The sequence below is a fragment of the Azolla caroliniana genome, unplaced genomic scaffold (genome assembly GCF_043228905.1).
Source record: "Azolla caroliniana isolate FFs.n. ecotype wild unplaced genomic scaffold, voAzoCaro1.0.p SCAF_2, whole genome shotgun sequence".
NCBI classification, from domain to species: domain Eukaryota; kingdom Viridiplantae; phylum Streptophyta; class Polypodiopsida; order Salviniales; family Salviniaceae; genus Azolla; species Azolla caroliniana.
In genome coordinates this window covers 20,724,505-20,751,269 of record NW_028230437.1, presented here as the reverse complement: position 1 = coordinate 20,751,269, position 26,765 = coordinate 20,724,505, and the positions used below count along the sequence as shown (strand labels likewise).

The window sequence follows — 26,765 nt, the reverse complement described above, 5'->3', positions numbered from 1 at the left end:
AAGTCCATCTTCAAGTTCGATCGGGGGTGGAGGTTGTTTAATACAACTTGGGATGGTGTTGTCTTGATAGGGTTTGAGGAGAGAACTATGAAACACCGGATGTATCTGAATATGTGGAGGTAGATCGAGACGAAAAGCAACATCATTAATTTTTCCAATAATACGGAAAGGACCTAATCGCCAATAATCCAACTTCTGGCATAGGCGAGTAATCTTGATGTGTCGTCAAAGTAGTTATACCCGATCTCCAATGCTAAAACTAGATGGAAGCCGATGACGATCCGCGTAAACCTTGTCTGTTTGTTGAGCTTGCTATAGATGAGTAGATAAATCCGCTTGTATCTTGCGTAACCGCTCCAAACGATCCTCTGCACAAGGATTTATGAGTAACTTTGGGGTTTCAAATACACATCACCGGGAGGTGACAACCCATATAAGCATAAAATGGTGTAACCTTTGTCGATGAGTGGAAAAAGTTATTATACTCAAATTATGCGAAGTGGAGAATATCTGCCTAGTCATCTTGATGATAGCTTAGAAAGCACCGAAGATACCCCTCCAGCATTTGATTTGTTCGTTCTGCTTGGACGTCTATTTGTGGGTGGTAGCCGGAGGAGAGGTTACAAGTGACCTTGAGCATTTTAAAGAGGTGCTTCCAGAATTTCGAGACGAATTGGGGTCCACGATCGCTGATGATACTATCGGGGAGGCCATGATGCCGACATACTTCACGCATGACAGTTTCGGCGGTTTCCTCAATGGAGATTTCCTTAGTACATGGTAGAAAATGGGCCATCTTCGTATATCGATCTACTACTGTTACGATCGCATCAAATCCCTTAGAGATCAGAAGATCTATGATGAAATCTAGAGCAATGGAGTGCCACGGCTTGCCTGGAATTGGTAATGGTTCTAATAAACCACATGGATGATGCCTTGGCATTTTTGCTCTGCAACATATATCACAAGTCCAAACAAAACCTTCGACAAATTGTAGCATATGGGGCCACCAGAATGATCCTTGTACTAAATCTAATGTTTTAGTACTACCAAAATGCCCAACTGTATATGTGTCATGACAGATTTGGACTACTCGAAGGTGACAAGAACCATAATTTAGGAACATACAAGAGTTTCTTAAAGAATAGTAATCCATCATGACATTCTAATTGTCAATAGTTCATACCTGGTTGTTGCGACAGTGAACAAGATGCTCGAGAGGGATCAATTTGTGCTAGAATGGCTTGGGCGAAAGCATCTGTCTTCAAGTCCTCATGTATGGTATCGATAATGTGGGAATCCAAGGGCATTTCGAAGAACTGCATTGCTTGCAGTCGTGTTGGTCCCAAGATTACTTACTTTTGGTTATTGAAAGCTAGCTCGCCAGGACGCAATGCTAGATACGAGCACCGTGATAATGCATCTGCCTTCCCTTGTTGCTTCCCCAAACGAGATGTAATTTTGAAGTCGAAACGAGTGAGGAATTGGGCCCCCCGAGCTTGACGTCGATTTAACACACGAGCATTCTGAAAGTAGGCAAGGTTTTTGTGATCACTAAATACAGTGACTTGATGAGAAGATCCCTCTAGAAAATGCCTCCATTGCGTAAAAGAGTCCACTATTGCTAATATCTCCTTATCATGAATTTCATAGTTGATTTCGGCGGCGTCAAACTTGTGTGAGTGGAAAGCCAAAGGATGGAGCTTTTCATCATCGCCTTGTTGTGATAGAATGCTACCCAACACGAAATCTAACACGTCTACTTCGATGATGAATGGTTTTTCTAGATCAACATGAGCCAGAATAGGAGCTGATGTAAATGACTTCTTAAGACCCTCAAAAGACATGTCTGTTTCATTAGACCAAACAAGCGATTGTCCCTTCCTGGTGAGTTGTGTGAGAGGCAGAAGAAGCTTTGAGCAATCATGTATAAACTTGCGGTAGAAATTGGCAAAGCCTAAAAAGCATTGCATATCTTGCAACGAACTTGGAGTCTGCCACTCTACCACCGTTTTGACCTTAGCTGGATCCATGGAGATGCTTTCCGAGGAAATGACATAGCCCAGAAATTCTACCTAATTGCACTCGAAACTACATTTTTCCAGCTTTGCATAAAGACCATGTTCTTCGAAGTCATTTTAGTACTAATAGTACATGAGAATCATGCTCTTCTTGGGTCTTCGAATAAACCAGTAGATCATCCAAATAGATAATCAAACAAACATCCAAGAGATCTCGGAATATATCATTTGCCATGTGTTGGAAGATTGTTGGTGCATTAGTGAGGCGGAATAATAACGATACTTCTCTGGAAGTTGAACGATGGACTCTTTAGTGGTGTTGGAGGGTTTTACTGATACTGCGAAGAGAAACATTTCTTCCTTGCGTCCTTCCTCACGCAACTGATGTAGCGAAATGGTTGCAATCTTATGAGTAGATCCTCGGGTTTGTCGATACCGGATTTCTCTTGTTCTCCAATCTATGTCTGGGTTATGTAATTCGAACCATGGTAATCCCAAAACAATGGGATGTTCTGGGATACTAATTATATTAAAGGATACTACACATGCTAAATTATCTAGGACAATATTAACGGGCTCTGACTCTTCTATGATATTTCCGGAAGCAATGGGACGACCATCAATGACTACTACAGAGGCTGGACACGGGAGTTTTCTTAGGGATATCTGATGAGCTTGGGCAAAATTCCTATCCATGAAGCAAGAATTAGCTTCACAATCTAGGAGTGTTGAGACATGTACTGGAGAGGTACTTTTAGTACTAACGGTTACTTGGGCTAAGAACACATTGCTAACTTTCTTAGAGGGAATGGAACCACTAATGGGTTGCACAGATCTAGGGCTATCCAACCAAACAGCTCCTATTTTGGCTGGACTTAGTCGTTTAACTCTTCTTCTAACTGACTAAGGACATCAAATTTGTTCGATAGATTTGGGCTATTAGTACTGTCAGGACTATTGGAATTAGCAACTATTTGGTTCTCCTGTCTTCTTGGCCTATGGGGACAGTTCATTGCAATATGCCCTGGTCCACCGCAATAAAGACATAGTCGTACCTGCTCGGCGTTGCTGCTTTTCTTCTTCTGATAATGGTCTACGACGACAGTAGTGTCAATTTCCATCGGATTTGGAGTATTCACTGGAGACGCATTATATGACTCCCTTGGAAAAGGTTTTGCTACCATTGAGGCATAGGTGGGCTCTGATCTTGCCCTTGGCATTTGGAACTGACGTTCGAAAAGACGGTTGTCGCATCTCAGCGCACGACTTATTGCTTCTGTCAATGACTTTGGTTCTTCAGGGAAGGTCAAGATTAAATCCTTAACATCGTTACGTAGACCATAATGAAATTGCTCCATAAGTGCTTGGTCATCCCAGGGGATATTGGAGGTGAGTAGGCGGAAATCTGCAACGTATGCAGAGGCTGGACGATCACCTTGACGTAATCGTCGGATTTTGTTGATTTTTGTCCTTATGCTGTTAGTATCTCCAAAACAGGCTTTAAACTCACTTAAAAACTCTTCAAAATTGTTTAGTAAAGGAGATTCCTTTTCTAACAACGGAGCGAACCATGCCAAAGCTGAGCCACTTAACACCATGCCTACTAAACCCACTCGTGATGCATCATTGGGATATCATGAGTATTGCCAGAAGTATTAGGGGCAACAGCATTGCAAAACTTGATTGATGCATTTTAATGACTAATCGTACCTGATGAAGGAATCCTCTAAACTGTGATCGCGTTTCATCGAATTTCATTGGAAGGCCGATCTTGGGTTCTTTATGAACCCCTTGCGTACTGGGTCCTTGTTGTTGCATTGCTATTATGGTTGCTTCGAGCTATTGCATGCGTAACGCTAGTTCCCCATGTTGTTCTTGTGTCTGCTGCTTCTCTAAGGAGATTTGTTGAAGCTCCCCCAACAATTGTTGATTTTCTTGTTCCAATGGGAGAAACTTCTCTTTCAAGCATTGCAACTCCGAAAAAACGGATTGATATTCTTGAGCGCTAACAATGGCCATAGTATGAGAGAAAAGAGGAATAAGAGATTAGTATGAAGGGACGGAGAAGTAAGAAGATAAAGGAAGAGAAGAAAGGAGACGGGAAAAAATTGGTTCAAACTGTTAGGAGCAGTACTAAGACAAAGAAGTATTGTCACGAACAATACTAAGATAGAGAAGGAATTAGTACTAAAAGATGAGGATTAGTACTAAGGCAGGTGTAGAACTCTCGAGAGAAGGAAAGAATGAGTGAGTGAGAGAGAGAGAGAGAGAGAATGATGATAACAAAAGATATATATTGTGTTAAGAGAATATACAATAGTAGCTATCAGGCTTAAGTCCGGCGTTGAACTGATTTGGTTCGAAATAATGCCTTGTGCCTCCTTTTATAGTGTTCTCAGGAGTACTCTTGAAGTTTCTAGAATGTTCCAGAGAAATTTGGAATATACATCAATTTTCTATAGTAAAACTTAAATGAAAATAATATCTTTTGTATTACTACATATAGTTTAATGGTCAAGAGCTCGACCCATGTAACACAAGGTCATGGGTTCGAGTCTTGCCATATCAAGATGACACTATCTTCCCTTTAAAATGACGGGTGTCATGAGTCGTTTTGGATTGAGGACCCGGTTTTTCTGGATATTGACGATGGAAGTCTTCAAGAAGAGCACGAGCATTGGTCACATTCTCTATTGGTTCCCACGTACGCTCATTTGGACTATATCCTGGCCAATCTATTGGTTCCCACGTACGCTCATTTGGACTATATCCTGGCCAATCGACTAAATAGTAGAGCTTGTTGCGAACAATCTTGGAATCGAGGGTGGCGGCAACCTCGTAATCAGGTCCATCTTCAAGTTCGATTGGGGGTGGAGGTTGTTTAATACGACTTGGGATGGAGTTGTCTTGATAGGGTTTGAGGAGAGAACTATGAAACATCGGATGCATCCGAATATGTGGAGGTAGATCGAGACGAAAAGCGACATCATTAATCTTTCCAATAATACGGAAAGGACCTAATCGCCGATAATCCAACTTTTGGCATGGGCGAGTAGTCTTGATGTGTCGTCGAAGTAGCCATACCCGATCTCCAATGTTAAAACTGGATGGAAGCCGATGACGATCCACGTAAACCGTGTGTGTTTGATGTGATAACATCGTCACCAAAGGTCTCTCTAATTACGTCCACATAAAAGATTGTAGACCTAGGGCCCATACTACTGATGCATACATGAGGGAAGGGGTTACTAATGAGTCGAAGAGCCATCTTTTAGTACGTGGCTATTGAAAGTATGCCTGGTGGTATTGTCTAGACTCTAAGAGTGAGAGGGATGCAGACCCTCTCGTTAGCCTATCTTTGGTTGCCTAGGTCATCGAGCATTTACCTGAGCGAGCACTAAAAGTGACTCCGAAGTATACATATGATCCAACTACCTCAACTAGTTTATGAGAGAGGATTAGGTGACATTTACTCCTAACTCGGGACGATGTATGAAAGATAAGGACTTTAATTTTCGCTAGATTCACTACCAGTCCTCATTGCGTACAAAAGTCATCTAGGGCATTAAGATGCTTTTGTAGGTCGTGCTCTGACTATGAGAGCAAGACAATGTCGCCTGCGTAGAATAAGAGACTATCTTGCGTATCCCCAATAGTTACTCTCTTGCCTCCCTTACGAGCAATAAAATCAGTGATCTCATCAATGTAGATCCCAAAAAGAGTCAGTGATAGGGGGCAACACTGTATTACACCAATGGTGCTAGTGAAACAATTGTATATGGCATCTGGGCATCTTAGCACCCAGAGACTTGCTCATATAGGGCATAAATGGCCCAGATCATGTCATTTGGTATCTCCAATTTCTTAAGTCTATCAAACAACTTCTCCCTAGGAATTGTGTCAAAGGCTTTGCGGAAGTCCACAAAGCAACAATATAGTTTCTTCTTACGAGCCTTCGTCTGGTCAATTAAGCACCTAAGTGTGAAGATATGGTCAATAGTGGAGAAGGCTCGTCTAAAGCTAGCTTGCTCAGGTGCTCGAAGACTTAATGTTTCCATATAATCGCTGAGCTCTGCTTCCATTACCGCAACATATAGTTTAGCGAGCATATGACCTATCATAATGGTCCTATATGTATTTGGGTCCATTGGGTCCCCTCCTTTATGTATAGGGGCCACTGTGTTCATGGTCCATTGTGGTGGAAAACCCTCGGCGAGGGCACGGTTGAAGAGTAGAGTGAGAAAGGGGGCTAGGCACTCTCGAGTATATATGATGTGCTTGGCTCGCAATCTTGTGTGGTCCATGGATTTCCTATGTTGTAATTTTTTTATGACCTTCGTGACCCTAGAGGTCATGAAAAGTGTCCCCATGTTAGATCAGGGTGTGGAAGGCATTGGGATGGGTGGTTGGTTCGGGACATGGTAGAGTCTCTCGATATATGTGTACCAAATATTGGGATTCTCGATGGGTGTTTGTGGTCGCGGTTCCCATAGTCTCTTCCATGCAAGGGTGCAATCCCTACTCATGAGCATATGGTAGAGTTCCCAATATTGGGATGTTTACCAAGCTCGTCTTTTACGACATGTCACTTTGCGCATCTCTTTTCGAGCCAGTACTGAGGAAATAGTACCATTAAGTCGCGACACTTTAAGTTGTCTATACAACTCTCTACAATCCTCGTCATACCACTTGTTCTATGGCATAGACCCTACTATGATTGGAGTGTTTCATGTATGGGAAGCTACTAATTGCTACTGAGTGAAGGTTGTGTGCGAGTTCTATAGTGAGGTTCTCTAAAGGCAAGGAAGAATCAAAAGAGGAAAAATGGGCTTGAAAATGTCGAGAGTAGATGTCAACGAGCTCATGCGTGAAATGTATTATGGTGTGATGGTTTGGTTGACTAGAGTTGGTGGCGTGGGAGGTGTCGCATTTTAGGTCAAAGTATAGGAAGCTATGGTCTGCACCAATGGGGCATGGGGCCACCCGGAAGGAGTTAACCATGTGGGTAGCTTCAGGGTGTCCTATTAGGTAATCAACTGTGCTTTCCCCTCCTCCACGTGGGAAACATGTGAGCGCTTCCGAGCCCGGCCACTTGGTTAAGCCATTATATATGATCATCTGGTGTCGGCCTCCAAGTTCAAGCAGATGATGGCCAAAGCTTGTGTCGTCCGCACCTTGATCGTTTGATGTACGCGTTATGTCTAAGTCTAAAGGGTCGACATTCACCATTTCGAGGTTTCTATCCATTTGAAATATTGTGCATTGTTGGGATTGGGTCCTCGCATTGAAATCTCCTACAAGGAAGACTTCCCCTTAAGAAGAATATCGGATTATGTCATCCGATAAAGGTTCGTATGGAGAAGGCCCATGCGGTGTTCCTTCATCAACTATACTCATTTCTCCAGCCATATTATACCGGAATCCTTTCGGGAGGGAAGTAACACACGGTGATAAATATCGCCTGATCCTTGCTAGTGAGGACTTTAATCCACATAAAACAGGCTTCTAGGTCTTTCTTTAGTATTTCTATCTTATTATGTATCTCTCTCTGAAATAGTATCGCAACCCCTCTAGACCCTCTAGTAGTATGTCAACGTGAGGTTTGTCTAAAGACAGAATCCCAACGAAAACCATCAACTCGTGGCAGTCCTCGATTTGGGCTCTGATGTGTTTCTACTAAAAAAAGTATGTCAGATACCTTCAGAATCTCCTCTAGACGGACAGGGTGTGTCCAAAGTGCACCGTTACAGTTCCATAAAGTCATCCTAAGTTTATTGTCTGTCACATGGGCCACACTTCGTCAATTGGCGGCGCGATCATTTATTATCACACGTCCGTCTCAGTAAAAAGCACAATGCCCCTCTTTATGAGCTTGTATGACTCGTGGCATACACGTTTTACGATGCTCAATTTGCATCTTGGTCAGGTCTTGATCGAGGTAGATAGGGTTCCCGCCCAATCCTCGAAGAATTGGTCTCTTTTTAAAAAATGTGATTCTAGATTCTGAGTCCTTAAACTGAAGGACCAAAGCTCTTTTCCTTGTGGTGTCACATCCTACCCTCCAAGTTTTAGTGATTGGTACGGCTTCGTACCCCAACATTTTCCCTAATGTTTGTGCATCTTCGTCAGGAGATGCCCGTTGCTTAAGCCCAGTAACTCGTACATTTAGGCGTCAAGCTTGACGCATTTTTTCCTCCTCAAGGGTAGTGTTTACAATATTTTCATCCTTTAGTTCATTTTTAATATTACGTTTTACTACATCAACCCACCCAGTTTTTGCTAATTTCATATCGCTTTTAACCTCTTCCTTAACCTTTTTTATCTCGTCCTTAATATCCTCTAGGGAAGATATCCCCTAGATGTCTCTGTTGGGAAGTCGGTCCCTCCGGATGGGATCCGGTGATGAATAAAGAGGGCCCTGTGAGAACTTGAAGAAATCTGGAACCGGAGGAGACCCGGTGAGAACCGGAAGAGAAGACATATCTGTAAATATGTTTTTTGAGTAAGCCTATTGAGGCTATATTTGTAAATAACCCTAAGTTCATATAAGTATAAATATGACTTAGGGCAATCACTTTACATTAGGTGTTGTATTGTTGTTGTCATATTGTTGTAACTATTGTATAGTAAGCGACAAAGAGAGAGTGTGTGAGATACAGAGTGAAACTCTGTTGTAACCGTTGGTTGGCGAAGATACAAAGCTCGAGGTCATTGCCACCGAGACTCTGATTGTACCTTTCTTATATTGTGATAGTTTGGAGTCTGTGGGCTCCCGTGGTTTTTCCCTATTAGGGTTTTCCACATAAACATCCTGTGTGTTTCCTTGTGTACTCTCCATTTCCCATTTCTATGACTCATTCTCTTTTGAAGTGATTCAAGACTCGGTTGTGGGCGAGCTATATTCCACATTGTTCTCAACAAACTGGTATAAGAGCGAACAACACAAGAAATGGAAGAATCGTTCGGCGGCATGTTCAAGCTCACCGGCTCCAACTACTCAGTGTGGAAGTCGAAGATGAGGGATATGTTGGTGGTTAAAGATCTGTGGTTGCCAATTCAATTAGGGGACAAGAGACCGGATAAGATCGACGCCACAGTGTGGGAGGTGATGCACATGAAGACGACGGCATACATCTAGTGTTTCATCGACATGAGCCTGTACGACAACTTCAACGAAGAGAGTGAAGAGAAATGCACGGAATATCGCTCAGCCACAACCGAGTAGTAAATCACATCTATAAGAATCAAACACAAAAATGCGAAGTGGGGAGTACACAAGAAAATGACACAGGATGTTTACGTGGAAAACCCTAATAGGGAAAAACCACGAGAGCCCACAGACTCTGAACTATCACTACGAAGAGAAGGGGTACAATCAAAGACTCGGAGGCAACGACCTCGAGCTCTGTTTCTTCGCACAGTGGTGGTTACAACAGACTATCGCTCTGTATCTCTCTCTCTCTCTCTGTACAACAATTATAGCAATATGACAACAACACAATCACACAACAAAGTGATTGCCCTAAGTCATATTTATAGCTATATGAACCTAGGGCTATTTACAAATATAGCCTCAATGGGCTTATTCAAGACATATTTACAAATACGTCTTCTCTTCCGGTTCTCACCGGGTCTTCTCCGGTTTCCAGATCTCTTCCAATTCTCACCAATTCTCTTTATTCATCACCGGATCCCATTCGGAGAGACCGATTTCCCAACAATCTCCCCCTTCACTCCGGTATGGGATGTCTTGTAAGTCCAATCCACTACCAGCATGCGTCCGGCTTGTCGGGTGTTAGCACCTTGGTTAGCATATCCGACCCATTCTCCTCTGTGCGGATCTTCCTCAGCAAGAACTCTCGATCTTCAACTCGCTCCCGGATCCAGTGGTACCTGCGCTGGATGTGCTTCGTTTTGGAATGGTATGCCGCGTTCTTTGCAAGGTGAATGGCACTTTGACTGTCGTAGTAGAGCCAGTATTCCTCGTGCCGGATCCCTAGCTCTCCGATGAAGTCCTTCATCCATAATATTTCCTTGCCGGCTTCCACAGCTGCCATGTACTCTGCCTCTATGGTTGACAATGCAACCGTCTTCTGCAGCCTCGACAACCACGAGACGGCTCCCCTTGCATAGGTCATGACATATCCGGAAGTTGACCGGCTAGTGTCCACATCAGCCGACATATCCGAATCGGTAAAGCCTTCCATGAGGGGTTTACCAGAGCTGTATCAGAGGAACTTACTCGAAGTGCCCTTCAAGTACTAGAGTATCCATTTTACCACATTCCAATGCTCTTTTCCGGGGTTGGTAATGAACCGACTCACCACTCCGACTGCATATCCAATATCTGGTTGAGTACACACCATTGCGTACATCAAACTCCTGACCGTAAAGGCATATGGAATCTTCATCGTATCCACCTTCTCTGCCTTTGTCTTCGGGCTTTTCTTACCTGATCATCTGCAGTTTTCCGGGAGTGTCGATATGACCGGTTTTGCTTCTAACATGTTAAACCGCTGAAGCACCTTTGTCACATACTTTTCTTGTGACAGCCACAATTACTTCTTCGACCGGTCCCAGATGATGTGCATCCCCAGTATTTGTCTTGCCGAACCCAAGTCTTTCATTGAGAAGGTCTAGTTAAGGGCCTTCTTCAGCATCCGTATCTTGACTTGGTCTCGTCCGACAATCAACATGTTGTCCACGTACAGGAGCAATATGAGGAAATCACCTCCATCAAATTTCTTCACAAACACGTAGTGATCGGCCTGCGTCTTGTGATACCCTTGATCGGTCATGAAGGAGTCAAACTTCTGGTACCATTGCCGGGGAGCTTGCTTCAGTCCGTATAAGCTCTTCTTCAGCCAGCACACTAAGTGCTCATTCCCTTTCTTCTCAAATCCTTCCGGTTGATGCATGTAGATCTCTTCTTCGAGGTCTCCGTGTAGGAATGCTGTCTTGACGTCCATTTGCACTACCTTGAGGTCCATGGTTGCCGCTACACCCAATACCGTCCAGATGGATGTCATCTTTACTATCGGGGCAAAGATCTCATCCAGTCCACTCCTTTCTTCTACTGGAAGCCCTTCACCACGATTCGGGTCTTATACCTTGATGGATTTCCGGCGTCTCCCGGTTTCAGCTTGTACACCCACTTGTTCCGGAGTGCCCTCTTTCATTTCGGCAACTCCACCAATTTGTATGTGTGGTTCTCATGCAGGGAATCCATCTCATCCTGCATGGCACTCAACCACTTGTGGTTGTGGGTCTCCCCTTGCTTCTTCAAAGCTTTCCGGCTCCCCCTCATCGGTTAGCAACACATGCTCTGCATCCGGAAATCTTCGAGGGGCTCTTCTCTCCCAGAGAGGATATCTTCGTCGTTGGTTTTTGACTACCGGTTCCTCCATTTGTTCCTCATCCGAATCCAATTCGGGATCTTGTCCGGTTCCGGTGTCTTCTTCTTCTTCTTCTTCTTCTTTGGTCGGTTCGGTTTCCTGTCCATATCCGGTCAGTTCGTCGAGTGTCATCCGATTACCGGCTAACATCCAGTTTTCAATGGATGATCCAGAGTTTGTTACCTTCTTCTCCGACTCCCAGTCGGCAATGGTCTTGTCTTCCATGAAGACTATGTCCCGACTCCAAAACACCGTTCTGTCAACCAGATCCCACACTCGGTAACCAAATTCATCATCGCCGTATCCAGGGAATATGCATGGTCGGGACTTCAGATCCAACTTTGCTCTCTTGTCCTTCACCACATGCACGTATGCGAGACACTTGAACACCTTCAGGTGTTGGTAAGGCACATCCTTACCGGTCCATACATTCTGCGGTGAGTCTCCGTCCAAGGGTACTGAGGGTGATCTGTTTATCACATAGGTCGCCATCGTCAGCGCCTCAGCCCAAAACGTCTTGGGTAGCTTGGCATGTGCGAGCATGCTTCGAATTCTCTCCATTATGGTCCGGTTCATCCGTTCGGCACGATGAATTCGAGCCGGATTCCCTTTGACCGGCAGTACTCCTCAAACTACCCCCGGTATTCTCCTTTGTTATCTGCTCGAACCGCTTTCAGCTTCCGGCCAGTTTCTCTTTCCACTCTCGCGTGGAGCCCCTTGAAGACGGATAACACTTGATCATTCGTCTTCAACGGTGAGACCCACAAGCTTCCGACTATGGTCATCTATGAACGTCACGAAGTACTGCGATCCAGCATGTGACTTCGTGTCTACTTGACACACATCGGTATGCACCAACTCCAGCGGTGCATTCCGTCTCATCGGTGGTCTTGACCGGAAGGTGGTGCGGTTTTGCTTGCCGGCCATGCAGTCGGTGCACTTCTCATGTTGCACATCCTTCACCGGAATGAGGTTGTCTTTGGCAAGCCTCTTCATCCCCTTCTCACTCATGTGACACAGTCTTTTGTGCCACAGCTCACTGGCAGTATCGGATGCTACGTTCACTTCTTCCCGGCATATCCGGGCATTCATCAAGTATAGTGTGTTGACCTTCTGGGCTCGAGCCACTATTAAGCTCCCTTTGCAGAACTTCATGACACCGTTCCGGATGCTACCTATGTAGCCTTCATCATCTAGCCGACCGGCGGATATCAGGTTCAGTCGAACCTCTGGAACATGTCGGACATCCTTCAGCAGCGACTTGCATCCGATTGATGTCTTCAATAGCACATCTCCTATGACGATAATTCGGCATGTCCCTTCATTCCCCATCTGGACACAGCCGTGCTTACCGGCTATGTAGGATGAGAAGCATTTCTGGTCCGGGGTAAGATGGAATGAGACTCCGGAATTGACAACCCACGTTGTCTCATCGAAGGCAAGGTTCAACTCACTCTCCTCGGTGATGAGCATTAGTTCTTCTTCACTTGCCGTGATCGTCGTCGTTCCCTTCCGGTCCGTGCCTCGCCAATCCGAACCATTTTGGTCCGGTGACTTCTTCGAATCAGTACTGTCGGTTCCCTCGTCTTTCCGGAAATGCCGACAGTTCTTTTGGAAGTGCCTCAGCTTGCCGCAATAGAAGCAAGTGGGCCTCCCCCTTGACTTTGACCGTGTCCCCAACTTTTCCCAGTTCTGGGGACTCCGATTCCTTTGTCTTCCACGTTCCGATTCGGTATGGAGGGCTTTGGCGTCGAAGATCACCTCCTTGTCTTTCCGACGCGCCTCCTCATCTAGCAAGCTCGACTTGACTCTTGCTAGGGATAGTTGTTTTACTTCCGGCCCGACATTGCCCAACGTGACAACTAACGTCTCCCAACTATCTAGGAGGGAACCGACCAGGAGTAGAGCAAGTACCTCATCGGCAAGAGGTACTTCCAATGAGGTTGCTTGGTGTATCAGCCCCTAGAAGGCATTCATGTGCTCCGTCATACTGGAGCCGTCTTGGTACCATAGCCTCACTAGCTTCCGAAACCCAATTAACGGCATTCTTCTTCTTTGGAACATGATGTCGATCTTCTCCCAGAGTTCATGGGCCTTGCTCTCTTCATTGAAGTTGTTGTACAGGCTCATGTCGATGAAGCACCGGATGTATGCCGTCGTCTTCATGTGCATCACCTCCCACACCGTGGTGTCGATCTTCTCCGGTCTCTTGTCCCCGAACTAAACCGGCAACCAAAGATCTTTAACCACCAACATGTCCCTCATCTTCGACTTCCACATTGAGTAGTTGGAGCCGGTGAGCTTGAACATGCCACCGTAAGATTCTTTCATCTTCTGTGTTGTTCACTCTGATACCAGTTTGAAGAGAAATGCACGGAATATCGCACGGCCACAACCGAGTAGTAAATCACATCTATAAGAATCAAACACAAAAATGCGAAGTGGGGAGTACACAAGAAAATGACACAGGATGTTTACGTGTAATAGGGAAAAACCACGAGAGCCCACAGACTCCGAACTATCACTATGAAGAGAAGGGGTACAATCAGAGACTCAGAGGAAACGACCTTGAGCTCTGTTTCTTCGCACAGTGGCGGTTACAACAGAGTATCACTCTATATCTCTCTCTCTCTCTCTTTCTCCCTCTCCGTTTGTACAACAGTTACAGTAATATGACAACAACACAATCACACAACAAAGTGATTGCCCTAAGTCATATTTATAGCTATATGAATTGAGGGCTATTTACAAATATAGCCTCAATGGGCTTATTCAAGACATATTTACAAATCTGTCTTCTCTTCCAGTTCTCACCGGGTCCACCGATCCAGTTTCTGAATCTCTTCCGATTCTCATCGAGTCTTCTCCCGTTTCCGGATCTCTTCCAGTTCTCACCGGGTTCTCTTTATTCATCACCAGATCCCATCCGAAGAGACCGATTTCCTAACAAAGAGCAAGGCTCATGAACTCTGGGAGAAGATCGGCATCATGTTCCAGAACAAGAATGTTATCAATCGGGTTTTGGTATTTCGGAAGCTAGTGAGGCTCTAGTACCAGGACGGCTCCAATATGTCGGAGCACATGAATGCCTTCCAAGGATTGATCCACCAGGCAACCTCGTTGGAAGTACCTCTTGTTGATGAGGTACTCGCATTGCTTCTGCTCGGTTCCCTCCCGGATAGCTGGGAGACGTTAGTTGTCATGTTGGGCAACGCCAGGCCGGAAGGAAAACAGTTGTCCCTAGCAAGGGTAAAATCAAGCTGGCTAGATGAAGAAGCTTGCCAAAAGGACTGGGAGACCAGAACCGATCCAAAGGCCTTGGTCACGGAAGATGACCACAACCGAGGAAGAGGCCGGTATCAGAGTCCCCAAAACCGGGACAAGTCGGGGAGGCCTACTTGCTTCTATTGTGGGAAGCCGGGGCCATAGTACGTAAAATTCGTGTTCATCTACCATATCATTCATTTTCCTACGTTGGAAAATGAACACGAATGATATTCAAATATTCGTGTGTTTTTTTTTCTTTTTTTTCTTTTTTTTTCTTTTTTTTTCTTTTTTCCCTCTTTTTCCCCCTTTTCCCCCTTTTTCTCTGCACATCAACGTAACGTTACGCTCTCCTCTCCTCTCCCACCTAGTCTCGAATGATCTGCTTACCAACAAGATTCAAGTATATTTAGGGTTAATAATAGGGTTTAAAGTTCTGTAATGAAATTTCTTTGATGAAATTTCTGTAATGAAATTTCTAAGATTTCTGTATTGAAATTTCTAAGATTTCTGAAATGAAATTTCTATAATGAAATTTCTGAAATTTCTATAATGAAATTATTCTATAATTTCTGTAATTATTCTATAAAGCTTGTAATTGCTTTAATTTGTCTATAATTTCTATCATTTTGAAGTAATTCATGTAATGTTTATACACACATACTAAGCTATGTAGTACAAAATTTACAATAAATAGATTTACGAAAAAAAGCATATTGTTATTAAGAAGGTAATGTGTTTTTTTTTTTGAAATTTTAAAATTTTTTTTACCGTGAAAAATATTTACCTTATAGTAATTCATTTATCCAAAAGTATGGTATTTATCATTCTTCAACGGTGTTTATCATTCTCGAATGATTGAATCATTCTCGAACACAAATGCACAAATGGTACATATGGTTCATACTATGGCCGGGGCACTTCTAGAAGAATTGTCAGCATTTTCGGAAAGAGAAAGAAACCGGCACCACCAATTCGAAGAAGAGTTCGGACCGAAACGGTTCGGACCAGAGAGGCCCGGATCAGAAAGGAACGTCGGCAATTGCGACAAGTGAAGAGGAACTGATACTCATTACCGAGGAGAGTGAGTTAAACCTTGTCGGAGACGAGACAAGGTGGGTTATCGATTCCGGAGCGTTGTCCCACCTAACACTGGATCAAAAATGCTTCTAATCCTACACAGCCAGTGATCATGGTTGTGTCTGGATGGGGAATGAAGGTACATGCCGAATTATCGGCATAGGAGATGTGTTGTTGACGACATCAATCGGATGCAAGTTGTTGTTGAAGGATGTCTGAAACGTTCCGAAGGTTCGACTGAACCTCATATCAGCCGGTCGGCAAATGATGAAGGCTACACGAAGTCATGAAGTTCTGCCAAGGGAGCCTAATAGTGGCTTGATCCCGGAAGGTCAACACATTATACTTGATGAATGCCCGGATATGCCGGGAAGAAGTGAATGTAGCATCTGACACTACTAGTGAGTTGTGGCACAAGAGGTTGTGTCACATGAGTGAGAAGGGGATGTCGAGGCTTGCCGAAGACAACCTCATTCCAGTGAAGGATGTGCAACTTGAGAAGTGCACCGATTTCTTGGCCAACAAGCAAAACCGAACCTCCTTCCGGTCAAGACCACCGATGAGACGGAATGCACCACTGGAGTTGGTGCATACTGATGTGCGTCAAGTGGATACGAAGTCACATGCCGGAGCACAATACTTCGTGACATTCATAGACGACCACAGCCGGAAGCTATGGGTCTCAACGTTGAAGACGAAGGATAAGATGCTATCCGTCTTCAAGGAGCTCCACGCGAGAGTGGAAAGAAAAACCAGTCGGAAGCTGAAGTCGGTTCAAGCTGATGACGGAGGAGAATACTAGGGGCAGTTCGAGGAGTACTACCGGTCGAAGGGAATCCGGCTCGAATTTACCGTGCCGAAGGCGCCGGAACTAAACGGGTTGGCTGAAAGGATGAACTGGACCATAATGGAGATAATCTAGTGCATGCTCACACATGCCAAGTTACCTAAGACGTTTTGGGCTGAGACGCTAACGACGGCGACCTATGTGATAAACAGATCACCCTTAGTACCCTTGGGAGGAGACTCACCTCAGAAAGTATGGACTGGTAAAGATGTATCTTACCGGCATCTAAAGGTGTTCAGGTGTCTCGCATACATGCATGTGGCGAAGGACAAGAGAGCAAAGCTGGATCCAAAGTCCCAACCATGCATATTCCTTGGATACGGCGATGATGAGTTCGGTTATTGGGTGTGGGATCTGGTCAACAAGAAGGTGTTCCGGAGTCGGGACATAGTCTTCATGGAAGACAGGATCATTGCCGACTGGGAGTCGGAGAAGAAGATGATGAACTCCGGATCATCCAATGAAAACCGGCTTGAGGACACAAAGTTATACCCAGTTGAAAACCAGATGTTAGTCGGTAACCGGATGAAACTTGACGAACCGGCCGGATACAGACAAGAAACCGAACCGACTGAAGAAGAAGAAGAAGAAGAAGACACTGGAACCGGCAATCGGATGAGGATGAGGAACAAACGGAGGAACCGGCAATCAGAAACCGAGGATGAAGATATCCTCTCCGAGAGAGAAGAGCCCCCCGGAGATTTCCAGATGTAGAGCATGTGTTGCTAACCGATGAGGGGGAGTCGGAAAGCTTCGAAGAAGCAAAGAGAGACACCCACAGCCGCAAGTGGATACACCGGTATCTGAAAGGCACCTCGAGTATGTGCCTCCGGTTCGGCTCCGGTAATCCCCAACTTGACGGATTCACCGATTTGGATATGTCAGTTGATGCATATACTAGCCGGTCTACATCCGGATATGTCATGACTTATGCAGGGGGAGCTGTTTCGTCACAGTCGAGGCTGCAGAAGACGGTTGCGTTGTCAACCACAGAGGCGGAGTACATGGCAGTTGTAGAAGCCGACAAGGAGATAATCTGGATGAAGGACTTCATCAGAGAGCTAGGGATCCAACAGGAGGAATACCGGCTCTACTTCGATAGCCAAAGTGCCATCCACCTTGCAAAGAACGCGGCCTACCATTCCCGGACGAAACATATCCAGCGGAGGTACCACTGGATCTGGGAGGGAGTAGAAGATCAAGAGTTCGTGTTGACGAAGATCCACACGGAGGAGAACGGGCCAGACACGTTGACCAAGGTGGTGACAACCGACAAGCTCGACACGTGTCGAAAGCGGATCGAGCTGGCAAGACATTCCATGCCAGAGTGAAGGGGGAGATTGTTGGGAAATCGGTCCCTCCGGATGGGATCCGGTGATGAATAAAGAGGACCCGGTGAGAACCGGAAGAAATCCGGAAACCGGAGGAGACCCGATGAGAACCGAAAGAGAAAGCATATCTATAAATATGTTTTTTGAGTAAGCCTACTAAGGCTATATTTGTAAATAGCCCTAAGTTCATATAACTATAAATATGACTTAAGGCAATCACTTTACATTAGGTGTTGTATTGTTGTTGTCATATTGTTGTAATTGTTGTATAGTAAGCGATAGAGAGAGAGTGTGTGAGATACATAGTGAAACTCTATTGTAACCGCCGGTTGGCAAAGATACAGAGCTCGAGATTGTTGCCTTTGAGACTCTGATTGTACCTTTCTCATATTGTGATAATTTGGAGTCTATGGGCTCCCGTGGTTTTTCCCTATTAGGGTTTTCCACGTAAACATCCTGTGTATTTCCTTGTGTACTCTCCATTTCCCATTTCTGTGTTTCATTCTCTTTTGAAGTGATTCAAGACTCGGTTGTGGCCGAGCTATATTCTGCACTGTTCTCAACAGTCTCAAGGTCCTTAACTTGTTTCTGAAGGTTCATGTTGTCTACTTTAAGTTTCATTATTTTAGCAATGAGCACTTCTTTTTCTTCCTTATCTTTTTGTTTTTCAGCTTCAATCTCTTTCGCCCATTTTTCTATTTTAACTAAACAGTTAAGGACATCTAAAAATTCTTCCTTACTTATATTTTCTTTGTGTGTTTCCTTATGGTTTCGTCTAGAATTCATGTTGTAAATCAAAAGATAAAGGAAAGAAAAGACAAAGAGGACAGAAAAAACTTAGTCGAGCATCGATGCCTTGCGCACTAGGTTTGAGTGTAGAAGCACATGTATGCCCTCTCGTTTACTCAACCGGTGACATCGTCAGAAGCGTGAGTGATAGCAACAGCGGACAACAACGGCCAAGAACTAACGACAATGGTGACAGCAGTAGACGTCAGACGGCGACGACAACGGTAGAAAGAGCCGTTACAAGAGAGAGAGATAATTGGTATTCAAACCCAAGACACAAGCAATAGTAGCACAACAACTTACCACTAGGGTGAGCTAATTTCTAATAATAACTAAACAAAAAAATAGGAAATATATTTTTCCCTTTTCAAATGTGTTCGTTTGCAAACGTTTGTATGCTTGCACAAACACGTTTATTACGTTCTATGCTTGTAGGACATACAATTAACTAGATATCACAAGGCTATTAATATAATAACAATAATGCACTAATGGGACAACCTTTGTCTAACTGAATGAAAATATGCCCATGAATTTGTATTTCTCCATCCAATTTGTATTTCTTCATACAACCAATAAATACAACCAAAAATCCCTTCCATTTGGTACGGGTACCTCATGTAATTGATTAATATCACAAGACTATCCATATATAATAACAATAATGCACTAATGAGATAACCTATCCAACAAAATAACACAAGGCCATGAATTTGTGATTTCTCCATCCAATATGCATGTAGTAGACTATAGAAGTATTTTCATGCAATCATAAACCCCATCTTGTGCCTCCCCGCATCTAGAAAACTTCATTGTATGGTATCACATGCTTTCTCAATATCCACATGGATAATCACATGTTGATTTGTGTATTTGGCACACTCAATACCAGTATATGCTTTAACAATATTAAACCATATTGATTAGGATGCTAGGCATGGTACATACACATACTTTAATTGTGTTCACTATCTCTCTAGTAATCGACAACAATATGGGTCTTGAATTTGAAGTGTTTGCTATAGCTTCTTTATGCAGAAATATCTAATCAAACCTTATCTCCATGGACTAAGCAGTTGTTAATCTCTATTTGCTATAATGACACTTTCCTTGAGCAACCAAAAAATTTGATAAGAAATTCAATAGTAATTTGATCCCATATTGGTTCTTTTCTACCATTCTTACCTAGTTCATACCCCCAAAAGTTTCTCTTTGGTTAGGAAACTCTACGTGTAAGACTACTTGTTTTATAAGAATAGGTTGGCGCAAGATAAGAACACGCTTCATTTATGATCCAATATAGTTGCTTCAACAAGGGTGTTTGGAACATACAAGAAAAGGTATCAACTACTTGCATGCCACTTCTAAACAACCTTGTGACAAACATCATTCTTGAACCTGATGCATGTTATGGATTCTTTCTTGCATATAGAGTGTAATCTTTTCAAAACCTACTTATAATCACAAACCAATATCTCATAATTGAATTTGTCTTGCCCTAAGTCGCCACTTTTCTAATTTGTGCTTATTATCTGACAAGAAGGTGTGTTTTGCTCTACAAAGAACATCCTCTTCTATGTTGGATAATGGTGCAAGATGTGATAATTCTATCAATGATTTGCATGTTAATTTTGCTTCATCAACAATTTCACATTGGATTAAGATATACCATTGACCATAATCTTGAATGCTTGTTTGTAATAAGCTGATAAATCTTCTCCAATTAGAGATCACTCACTCAAAAGAATTGCAAAGGGATGTGGAAGTAGAGACGCGCCACAACTTACTTATTTTGGTTGGTTATCTAATTTTCTTTATCTTTCTTGCCTTTAAGGTGTTTTTACATAGTTTATACATATACAATTTGAAGTACAATTGAGTTGTTTAGCTTTACTTCTTAATCATTAGGGGCTTCCTAATTGACAATCTTTTTCTAATCTAAGGCCCTTCAATATCATATGTTAAGTAGCCTAGATAATGTTGCATTATTTACAATTCACTTACAAAATTACCCTTGGTTGTCCATAATTATAAGTCACCACCAGAATGCCATCAACAATTCTATTAATTGTTCATTGAAGAACCACACATCTACTCAAAATTTTGTTGTAAGCAACGAGTAGTATTATCATAATCAAGAAGGCAAACTTTGCATTCTCACAAACATAAAATATGTCATAGGCTATAGTCTCCAAAGTATCCTATGTGATTAGAAATGCAACTTGTTTCGATCAATATCATCAATATTTCTACCCTATAATTACTTCATTCTCGTGTGCAACTCCATCACCAACTTCAAATTTGTGTCTTCGTCCTCGTTATTTGTGAATATAATCTTGGCTAGTTGATATTTATTGGATATAACAGGGCCATATTGAAAAAACAAATGACAAATAGTTAATTGGTGGGTGTTATCTAGTGAAAGGAATTGCAACACATTGCATTAAGAGAATCATTGTGTAGCCAACTTAGGTGTTTAGCCAAACACTTATAAACGTGGAAAACAATGAGCCTAAGCTAACCCATATGAGATAGGACCTTAAAACCTGCTCCCTAAGACAAGTGATGGTATGTAAGAGACACAATGTAGCAAAACTCTCACATAATTCATCTTTCATGTGGAGATTGGGAAACCCGGGTAACATAATCTAGTTCCTCAAGGGTAGGTGGGTCATACCACTTAACATAAACGGCTTCAGAACCAAACCCCTCTCGCACACATCGCACACGCACACACACGACTACTTAACATAGAGAATCGTCGTTCATCAGTTAGAGTAATCGGGAGAAGTTTTTCTCTGGTTGGGGGCCATAGATGCAAGAAGCCCAGTGATCTCCTCCTCTTCAATGGGCATAGATAGGGGCGATATGCCACGCTCATGTTGCACTCGGGTTGGGGTGTGGGTGTGTGTGTGTGTGTGTGTGTGTGTGTACCTCCCCTTAGAAGAGATATGGTTGCTAGGCATAGAAGGTTGACTCGTGTCCCACAAAATACAAAAGGTAAAGAAAAAGGAAAGGGAATGTTGAAGTGTGAGTGCGGTTGACTCCACAAAAACACACACACAAACCATCTTCTTCAGACTTCTTTCTCCCCCCCCCCCCCCCCCTTCAAATTTCTTTTTCTTTTTCTTTTTCTTTAACTCTCTCTCTCCACCCACTTATCTGGGCATGCACTTGAGCAACTGATTATTAATAAGAATGTTGTGTTGGGTTTGGTTCACCTTCTCTCTCTCTCTCTCTCTCTGCCCCCTTGATCTACTCATCATTCTTTGTGAATTCCTTTCTTGATCTCTCCCTCTCCCTGTTTTCTGCACTTTGGGTTCTCAAGATTTCTCTGTTTCACCAATTGAACTCTCTCTCTCTCTCTCTCTGCACCTTGGGTCCTCCAAGATTTCTCTCTGTTCTAGCACTTGGGGTTCTCCAAGATTTCTCTGTTCCAACACTTGGGTTCTTATGATTCCCCTGTTTCTAGCACTTGGGTTCTCTTGATTTCCTCTGTTCCAACACTTGGGTTCTTATGATTCCCCTGTTTCTAGCACTTGGGTTCTCTTGATTTCCTCTGTTCCAACACTTGGGTTTCTCATGATTTCTCTCTGTTCTAGCACTTGGGCTCTCAAGATTTCTCTGTTCTAGCACTTGTGTCCTCAAGGTTCCTCTGTTTCAACACTTGGGTTCTCATGATTTCCCTGTTCTAGCACTTGGGTTCTCCAAGATTTCCCTGTTCTAGCACTTGGGTGCTCTCAAGATTTCTCTGTTCCAACACTTGGGTTTCTCATGATTTCTTTGTTCTAACACTTAGGGTTCTCAAGATTTCTCTGTTCCAACACTTGGGTTTCTCATGATTTCTTTGTTCTAACACTTAGGGTTCTCAAGATTTCTCTGTTCCAACACTTGGGTTTCTCATGATTTCTTTGTTCTAACACTTGGGTTCTCAAGATTTCTCTGTTCCAACAACTTTTGGTCCTCAAGATTTCTCTATTCCAACACTTGGAGTTCTCATGATTCCTCTGTTCCAACACTTGGGGTTCTCACGATTCCCCTGTTTCTAGCACTTGGGTTTCTCATGATTTCTTTGTTCTAACACTTGGGTTCTCAAGATTTCTCTGTTCCAACAACTTTTGGTCCTCAAGATTTCTCTATTCCAACTCTTGGGGTTCTCATGATTCCTCTGTTCCAACACTTGGGGTTCTCATGATTCCCCTGTTTCTAGCACTTGGGTTCTCTTGATTTCCTCTGTTTTAACTCTTGAGTCCTCCTAACGTTTTCTTCTCCCCCTTTTTTAGCATTTGGGTCCTCACAAACTCCTTCTATTACCTCCTTTGTTCTGACGATTTCTTTGTTTTTGGTTCTGTTTTCGCACTTGGGTTCTCGAGATTTATCTGCTTTGGCACTTGGGCTCCCTCCATCTCGCTGTTTCAGCACCTGAGATCTCAACATTTCTCTGTTTCTGCATCGCCAATTTAGGGGGTTCCCCCCCATCTACTAAAAAAAGGGAACACAATTAGGGACTATGGCAATAGATCTACAGAGCTTTAGCAAGTTACAAGACACCCTAGAGAGAGATAAGCATGCTCAAGAAGCTGCATCAGCAGGTCTCAAAAGCTTGGAAAAACTCATACATATTCTCTCCCAACAAGTTCATGATCAAGATCAAGATAAAGAGAAAACCCCAGAGAAAGGACAAGAAGAAAATAAAGAAGAAGCAGAAGAAGAAGAAGAAGAAGAAGAAGACGACGATGATGATGATGAAGAAGAAGAAGAAGAAGAAAGTGAAGGTAATATTATGTTGAGAACAGAGGATTGTGTAGAAGCTACCATATCTGAGTTCAAGAAGGTTGTTTCTCTTCTCACCCGATCAGGCCATGCCCGATTTAGACGAGGGATCTGCCAAAACAAGAAGGTATCCCTGGCTTCTCTTCAAGAAACACCTCTTATGGAAGCTTCTCAGATTATTCTCTATACACATGATCAGAACAGAGCATCATCTTCATCCTCATCTTTCTCATCGTCATCATCATCGACATCATCATCATCTCTGCCGTCTTCTCCACTTTTAGCTTTTCAACATCAACCTCCACCACCACCACCACCAATACCACCAAATGTAGCTATGGACTGCTCTACCTTTAGCTTGGATAGTAGCAAAGACAAAGAGTTGGCTATACCCTTGATAGCCATGGCTTATGCTGGAGATATGATGGAATCCATCCCTTCAGCTACAATTGACGCTGTTTCTGCATCTTTTTATGGTGCTATCTCACACCAGCATATGGTTTACAATCATAACATTGGCCACCATAATAATGGTCTCTTGCTTGCCACTAACACTGCTAAGATTACCCCTACTACCAATGACAAATTATATATTCAAGGTAGCCTCAACAACAACAACAACAACAACACTAGTAGCTCATTGATCTTGTCTTCGTTGAGCATCGATGGTAATGCTGCCAAAAATGAGGTTCTGAATCAGAGTAGTGGTCGCCCACCCTCAAAGAAGAAATCGTCGCCATCCAATCGAAGGTATGTACCCCATACCTGAAGTTTGAACAAATGTTCGGCTTTTTCTCTCCGGTCCCCCAAATGGTTTCCTAATGTTTAATCCTAATGTTTTTTCTTTTGGTATCCACCCGATGTTGAATTGAGTCTGTCTTTGCCACTCACCTATGCACTATTGCTAGTTGTGTATATGTTTCATGTCCTTCGTCACATGTGCACCATACGATATATAGTCGAGCGAAACAGAATGTGGGCATGGTCCCCAATCTGGTTGCCAATGAGTGCATCTTCCAGACACACACACATATATAAGCATCTAAGATTAGAACGTGGTAATTGTGGTTGTTAATGTGTGTACATTAACCATCCCCTCCACATGTATGCCATGTCCCCATATAAGCATCTCAGAATGTAACACTTATTCCATTACTCTTTCTTCAATGCTAAGTTTTAGCTTCTTGTTTTCAGGAAATCAAGAAGCAAGAGGGTGATTCGAGTTCCAGCCATAAGCTCGAAGATGTCCGACATACCTCGAGATGGGTATTCATGGAGGAAATATGGGCAGAAACCAATTAAAGGGTCACCTCACCCAAGGTACTTGTTGTCCTTATGCTGAAATACTTGTGTCTAGAAATTTTGAGATTTGAAACATTATTAAGTCCCATCTTCTTTGTTGTAGGAATTATTACCGATGTAGTAGCGTGAAAGGAGGTTGTCCGGCGAAAAAACATGTTGAACGTGCTCTGGACGACTCAAACATGTTGATTGTCACATACGATGCAGAACATAACCATTCTCAAACGACTAATGAAGATACTAATATACCAGTCCCATGTTAAAAGTATGATTGATGGGCGGACATAGATAAAGCTCTTTTATGTTCACATCCAAAGGGGATAATGGAAATATAAGGTCTTCTTTGGTGGGATACTTATCCCCACATATTTTAGATCTATGGTGAATGCTAGTTTTCCCATGTACTGAGGATCTGTTGTAAAGATGATCTTCATTGTTGTTGGCCTTCTTAGTGTCTCATTGTCTATGTTGAACTTGAAGATACCTCCAACTTTCAAACATTTCCCGACTTAAAAAATGTGGGTGTTTTAACTAGGAGCAAAGAAGAAAGTGAAGTTGATCATAGGTTAATGTGGTTTTCTTGTTTCCCCTAAAGTTTGTTTTAATATGATTCAATTTGCAAGATGCTTCAAATTCTTACTTGATCGAAGAAATTGTAGATGTGCTTGAACATGTGGAAGCAGAAAAATATATAGGTATATTCAACTCCTAAACATGGGAAATTTGTTGCTTTGAATGCCTTGGAGTCATGGAAACACCTAATTTTTGTAGGTGTCCAATGTGTTTGAGGTCTTGTATATCGATAAACCCTTAGCGGGGATGGAATTTACATCTGGTTGAAAATAAAAAGCTTCGAAAATTATCTCCATATATCCTCTCCGGTCATAATTGTAGTAAAACTTAGAGAGAAGGATGAAAGCTCTTATATCTTGTTATTAAGGAATATGATGAGGTAGCTTCTTACACCAAGGGGCCTATTGGACACTTATGTGGTATATCCCAACTTTATTTCTACAAAATTCCTATGACCGAATAACACTCTGGTTTAAAATGGCTCTTCTTGTGCTGCAACAATTAAGAACCAAGGTTTCGTCCATAACTTGGGTCAAACTTAATTGCATGAATTTACAAACAACTTGTGTTAACTTAATTTGCATGATTTTACAAACATTTTGTGTTGCTTTATTGCTTCCTCGTTTAATAATGCCTATACTTTTTCAAAAACTTGCATCACCACAAAGTTCTAACTTATGTATAGTCGTTTGTCAGCACTAGAGAGTCTCTGAGTCACGAAGTAACCACAAGGGATAAGCCAAAACCGAATCACATCTTTCCAATTAACATGGATGTGGCAATGTCTACCTAGCAACTCGAATATTTCCTTTTATCTCATAAAGCAAACATCAAGTTTGTTATATTAAATAATTTATGTGATTCACACTAGACTTCATACCTTCAAATTTCAATGTAAAATGTTAATGGAAAACATTTATTATGTAACCTCGAAAAGCAAAAGGGGTTTCCATTTGAAAAATTGTTGAAGAGACTTTATCAGGTCTAGTAGAGTGGGAATCTTCGCATTGTACTGGTATAGTTGTGAGCTCTTGTCTGAACCCCTAAGAAGCAAAATGTGATTCACACTAGACTTCATATCTTCAATGTAAAATGTTAATGGAAAACATTTATTTTGTAACCTTGAAAAGCAAAAGGGGTTTCCATCTGAAAAATTGCTGAAGAGACTTTATCAAGTCTAATAGAGTGGGAATATTTGCATTGTATTGGTATAGTTGGGACTTCAACTTCAACTTCAACTTGTGAGCTCTTGTTTGAACCCCTAAGAAGAAACTCAATATTGCACATGCTCCTTGGTGGGTTTAGAAATAAATACTATGGCCCCTACAAACAATCGTTGTATACTCCATTTGCTTTTGAAGGTTGCACGGGATGGGCTCTTCTCAAATGA

At 42.8% G+C, this 26,765-nt stretch overlaps 1 protein-coding gene, 1 long non-coding RNA gene and 1 pseudogene across 2 annotated transcripts; 1 reads left to right on the top strand and 2 right to left on the bottom strand.

Annotated features, from left to right (window-relative positions):
* Positions 1-5,815: 5,815 nt before the first annotated feature.
* LOC147867556 (uncharacterized) lies at positions 5,816-6,619 on the bottom strand (annotated as a pseudogene).
* Positions 6,620-22,403: 15,784 nt separating this feature from the next.
* On the bottom strand, positions 22,404-23,020 carry LOC147867555 (uncharacterized). Its single transcript, XR_015529363.1, has 3 exons — positions 22,874-23,020; positions 22,619-22,745; positions 22,404-22,456 (listed from the first exon to the last, which is right to left on the bottom strand). It is a non-coding gene; the product is annotated as an uncharacterized LOC147867555 (long non-coding RNA).
* Positions 23,021-23,135: 115 nt separating this feature from the next.
* LOC147867554 (putative WRKY transcription factor 11) lies at positions 23,136-25,281 on the top strand. Its single transcript, XM_087315342.1, has 3 exons — positions 23,136-24,250; positions 24,695-24,820; positions 24,906-25,281. Exons 1-3 carry the CDS (start codon positions 23,238-23,240, stop codon positions 25,063-25,065), a joined length of 1,299 nt encoding a protein of 432 aa, XP_087171468.1. The 5' UTR covers positions 23,136-23,237; the 3' UTR covers positions 25,066-25,281.
* Positions 25,282-26,765: the final 1,484 nt, after the last annotated feature.

Coding starts and splice junctions, on each gene's coding strand:
- LOC147867554 (XM_087315342.1), top strand. CDS start 23,238: ATGGCAATAGATCTACAGAGCTTTAGCAAGTTACAAGACACCCTAGAG. Junction 24,251..24,694: donor TCGTCGCCATCCAATCGAAG/GTATGTACCCCA, acceptor TCTTGTTTTCAG/GAAATCAAGAAGCAAGAGGG. Junction 24,821..24,905: donor AAAGGGTCACCTCACCCAAG/GTACTTGTTGTC, acceptor TCTTTGTTGTAG/GAATTATTACCGATGTAGTA.